At 32.3% G+C, this 5,606-nt stretch overlaps 1 protein-coding gene across 1 annotated transcript; it reads left to right on the forward strand.

Moving 5' to 3' along the window:
• Positions 1 to 1,745: 1,745 nt before the first annotated feature.
• On the forward strand, positions 1,746 to 3,244 carry LOC138886972 (uncharacterized). Its single transcript, XM_070168669.1, has one exon. It carries the CDS (start codon positions 1,988 to 1,990, stop codon positions 2,960 to 2,962), a length of 975 nt encoding a protein of 324 aa, XP_070024770.1. The 5' UTR covers positions 1,746 to 1,987; the 3' UTR covers positions 2,963 to 3,244.
• The last annotated feature ends 2,362 nt before the right edge of the window (positions 3,245 to 5,606 follow it).

Here is a 5,606-nt window from a genome sequence, read left to right on the forward strand (position 1 = left end):
GGCCTTCGTGCTTTTAATATAATATAATCTATATTTAGACAAACACTCTTATAATAAAGACTACTAATTTTTTTTTAGTGGTGTGCAAAAATCTTAAAAGATACTATAATATGGACAGAATGTATTATTGAGGTTCTTCTAAGTTTATAATATGAAAAATAACCAATTTTTAAGCTTTGAGTACACAGTGAAAAAAAAATTCGAAGGAATATGTTTTTAATAACAATTCTCACTATTAAATCAGTGTACATGAACAAAATATACAGGTTTCAAGGTTACCTTGTTTTACAATTGATATAAATGGAAAACTTTTTCTCATTTTAACCTTTGTATTAATATCGTGTCAATTTTAAGGGATTCCCCGTAAGAAATTCCACTTTGGCACAATCCCATTGATACGATGGTATTTTCAGAAATAGAAAAAAGAAAAATAGTAAACTATAAAAAGGAACTAATAAATGCCCCCACTTTACTTATAGTATATGCCTAAGTTGTGTAAGATAAAATAATTCCTAAATAAACAATTGATGTTCCTACACGTTGAAGTAAATTCCAAGACAAACAAAAAGAAGTTTTCCTTTTCCTTTAACAAGCAAGACATGAAAAGAGCCTAGATATTGCAAAGGTTCTCTAATGTTAATGATGTTTAAATATTATTATTTTCACATAATACAAAAGATGCCTTCTTTACACGCTCCCAAAAGTGCAAAAAAGAAAAATTTGAGGATCTTTACACAATTCTTGTTGGATTAATTTGTTGTTTATTTTTTCTAATCGGTATACACAAATTATACATAATTACAGTAAAATCTCTTTATAATAACCTTGTTGTTCCGACAAATTTTTAATGTTATAATAAAGTGCAGCTATAGATAATATATACTCCCTCCGTTTCAATTTATGTGAACCTATTTCCTTTTTAGTTCGTGCCAAAAAGAATGACTCATTTCCTTATTTGGAAACAATTTACCTTTACACAAAGATTTATAGCCACACATAATATATGTGCCTCATTTTAGACCACAAGATCAAAAGTCTTCTGTCTTTCCTTAAACTCTGTGCCCAGTCAAATGCGTTCACATAAATTGAAACGGAGGGAGTATTATAACATATACATGTAAAATCGGTTCCAACAAAAACGTGTCGTTATACAATCAAATCTCTCTATGACAGCCTCGTTTGTTCCGAATATTTTTGGATGGTACAGCGAAGTGCTGTTATAAAGAACATATATTATAACATAACATGAAATTTGGTTCCGAAAAAGCTTGACTTTTATAGTGAAGTATTGTTATATAGAGATGTTGTTATAGATAGGCCTGACCGTAGAAAATGGTCGTTATAGAAAAGTTTGATTGTACAGTCAGACCTCTCTATATTAGCATCCTTATATAACAACACTTCTCTATAAAAGCTAATTTTTTTCGGAAGCAAATCTCATGTTATATTATAATACATGTTTTCTATAACAGAAATTCGCTATAGCATCCAAAAATATTTGGAACACACGAGGCTATTATAGAAAGGTTTGACTGTATATAGATTTTAGCCGTTATAGAAAATGATCATGTATAAACATTGAATAAACATTGAATCTGACAGACTATTTTTTTAATTTAAGCGATTTGGTGGAAAGTTATTTAGGCTAATTCTTGAAAAACTTGGAAACACAAAGTTAAGCCAACTATAACTAAGAAGAGGTTTTGGAGATTACAAAGACAGAATTCAGAACCAAATCCCAACAAAGTCACTGGTAAAAACAAAGCAAAAACAACTCCACTGCTACAAAACTCCTCTATGGTTTTTGTTATTTTTTAGTTGTTGACCTATCCATTCCTTCCAAAAAAACAACTCTCCAAATATTTTCCAAACAACCATAGAAGAATGAGATTCCTTCATTAAAATAGAGGAACAAACATCAATATATATAGCTCATTTTCTTGATTTTTCCAACCATCTTCTTCACATCAAAAAATACCCCAAAAAAATGGAAGATTACAACTCCTCTATTCCAATGCAAAGAACAACCAAAATCATCAGAAAATCAATCTTTATTTTTCTGCAAAACTATCAATTCTTTACCACAACAGCAGTTTTTTTTGCCTTCCCTTTTGCTGCCTCATTTCTTTTACTACAATCATTCATCCCTTCTTCATCTTTCTTCCCAATAATCTATGAACGTTTGCATTTACTCTTTGATGCTGCTGGTTTCCCTTCTTCTTCTGAATTTTTCACCCTTTTAAATTCCAAGATTTCTCAAACCATAGCCATATCTTTTCTTGTTTTCCCTTTTACCATTTCATCTTTTCTTTTCAGTAAAGCTTCAGTAATTGAATCTCTCAATCACTCAAAACCAACCCAAAATCCTTCATTTTTTTCTTCCTTTTCCCCCCTTCTTCTTACCCAAATCTGTAACTCTTTACTCATCATTTCAGCAAATGCAACTTGTTTTACTGTCTTATTCTTTAGTTTCAATCTTGTTGATTATGGTTTTGGTCTTTCGTCTCCAAGATTAATTCTTTTGTGTTCAGCAACTGGAGCTGTGATTTGTTCAATCATTCTTGCCAACACATTAATCATTTGTAACTTGGCTTTAGTAATATCAGGAACAGAAAAAATTGGAGGGTATATGGCAATTCTCAAATCTTGTATTTTAATTAGAGGAAGAACAGCTACAGCATTATCATTAGCTGTTCCTGTGAGTTTAGCTTTGGCTGCTGTTGAAGCTTTGTTTCAATACAGAATTGTGAGGGCTTATTATCAAGAAAAAACAGACTTTTTTTCTTTAGCTTTTGAAGGAATTTTCATTGCTTATATGTATTCAATTCTGCTGGTTCTTGATACCATAGTCAGCATTGTTTTCTACAGAAATTGTAAAACAGATGAAGTGAGAATTTTGCCAATTCAAGATAGAGATGAACATATAGTTCTGAAGATAAAGACGGCAGATTCTGTTTTCTGATTTATTGGATAATAAAAAGGTCTGCTATTTGAGGAGTAAATATGGTTTGATCAGAGGAAGAGATGAAGAAATTCTTGGGATTTTAAATGTATTTTTGTAATCTGCAGAATATACATTGATGTCAGGTTTACAACCCCATATTCTCTTTTTATTCTCTTTTTATGTAATGTAGCAGCTTTTCTGTATACAGTTAGAAGAAAATCCGGAAAAAGACTCTTTGTAAACTGTTTATATTTTGGATTTGCAATGAAAAGAGAGAAAAAAAAACGTGAATTTCTGAAATCAATTTGATTAAAGGCTTACAGTCTAGTGTAACTTCTGGAATTGAAAAGGAAGTTTTTCCAAGCCCGAACAAGATCAAAAGAACTGATCGCTTTCTACAATAACAAAATAGTTATCTACTAACTATGTTTTCTTTCTGTGATAATACCGTATCGTAGGACTCCAGGAATTTTAGAAGCTGAACATGCTCAAAAGATGCCTAAAGCTTTTAGCTTTGATCACTCGACTCCGAGTGAAACGGTTCCTCGCTACTCATCTCAGAAAATTACACTTTATAGGGTAAAAACTCTTCTTTCTTTCTTTTGCATATATATGAATTGTTGAATTCCTTTGATATAAGCGAATGTTCTTGCAATTTTGGAATCTCCTTATTAAAATTTTAGCTCTGCATAAAGGATTTTTCTTTTATTAATTTTTTTAACATTTTTTTGTAAAATTGAGATAGCTTTCGTTTGAGCAATATTGAAGGTGATTGCTTGTTTTGTACCTAAAGTTGGAGGAGGTTTCACTTTGCACAACGTAGCAGTCAAGCTACGTCTCTGGTCATATATACAAGGCATGTCTATACATTTGCAAATAGAGTTTTAGCCGTGCAAGTTAGTCAAGGTTTTTTCCTTTAATTTTCTTTTTCTTTTTCTTCTTTGAGGATTTTTTTCTTCTTTTTTTTTTTGGGGGGGGGGGGAGGGGGGGTAAGGGGGTAATGAGGTTGGTTAAGGTAGGACAAGACTTTCTTAACTTGTAAGAGTACTTAGCAAATTTGACCACGGACATCATTAACTAATGCCAAGTGAGCAAAAACAAAGACCAAATGGTGAAGGATTTGCAGTTAATAATCCTTTGACTATTTTATTTATTTAGTTTTGGGAGTATTAAGAACTTTTTGCTGTATTTTATTATGACTCTATTGATGGTACTAATATATCGTCTCTTATCGTCTTCTTGAGCCGATGGTCTCCAGGAAATAGCCTTTCTGCCCTCTGGATAGGAGTAGAGTCGGCGTACACATTATCCTTCTCATACCCCACTAGTGGAATTACACTAGGTTGTTGCTGTTGAGTATTACGAACTTTTTCTTTTTCAGATTGGGGATGGGGAGTTTGAAGATCTTTACAGCTCTTTGGCAAGCCAGAGTTATTTATTTATCTCTTCTTTTTTTTGACAAGAAGACCATGATTACCACTTGGGTAAAGGATTAATGGCATTCTAGGACTGGTTGACCAACATTAGTGTTATAATATATACCCATTATTATTGAATTCCTCCATCTTTAATCAAATTGCCTAAAGTTTAAGCCTTCAAAAATAAAAAACCTTTGTGTACAAAACGCCTACTCGACATAAATTTAAATTTAAACGTTCAAATACCAAATGGTTAAACAAGAAAAGAAATCTTGGTTGAACCAAAGTAAGAGTCCTCTGTTAGGTACTTTTAAGTTTAACTACTTCCATAGGAAAGAGATTATAGTTAGTCATTCGTGGGTAAAGACCTGCCTCTTCAGAATAACTTGGCTTAGGATTACTGAGGACATGGCCCTTGACAGGGAATTATGGAGGTCGAGTATTAAGGTTGTAGGTTAGGGGAGAGTTGTGAATATTTCTACAGCACAATAGAGTGAGACTAGCCAGTTAGGAGTTAGACTAAGAATGTCATTGGTCGTCTATTGATGCAGGGCTTTACCTGCTAGTTTTACTATACCAACCATCTTTTTCGTATTTTGTATTCTGTATTTCATATCTATTGTATTGCTGTTATTTTATTATGCATTTATATGGTACTAATATAGCGGCTTTTGTTGCTTTTTGAGCCGAGGGTCTCCTGGAAACAGCCTCTCTACCCTTCGGAGTAGGGGTAAGGTCTGCGTACATATTACCCTCCCCAGACCCCACTTGTGGGATTATACTGGGTTGTTGTTGTATATATATATATATATATATATTATCTATTTTGCTTGATTCCTATTATCTCATGAAATTCAGTCATAAAGATCAAGTTAGTAAGAATATAAAAATGGGGAGCATTAAATGTTTTTTTTTCCCAAACTTTTACAATGGAATTTAATCTAATCTATTATTTCTTTCCACTATTAAAAAAAAGACTAAAAATCAGTCAACTAAACCTTGTTACATATGAGGTCAACATTCCCCATAAAGGTCGTACCAAAGTACACTTGTTGCTACCATAACTAAACCTCCTCCTAACTCCACTCAACTTATGAAAATGCACCTCGTGACCTCATGTTCTTGATTTGAGAGTTAATTTCGCATTATGATCACATGAATTTTATCCGTTGTATCAACAGTGTCACAAAATTAGCTACCAGAATTTTTTGAAAAATTATATGTAATTAGATGATTTTAATGAT

The sequence above is a fragment of the Nicotiana sylvestris genome, chromosome 3 (genome assembly GCF_000393655.2).
Source record: "Nicotiana sylvestris chromosome 3, ASM39365v2, whole genome shotgun sequence".
In the NCBI taxonomy this organism is placed as follows: domain Eukaryota; kingdom Viridiplantae; phylum Streptophyta; class Magnoliopsida; order Solanales; family Solanaceae; genus Nicotiana; species Nicotiana sylvestris.

What these genes read in the sequence shown, in the direction of transcription:
- LOC138886972 (XM_070168669.1), top strand. Translation starts at nt 1,988, where the DNA reads ATGGAAGATTACAACTCCTCTATTCCAATGCAAAGAACAACCAAAATC.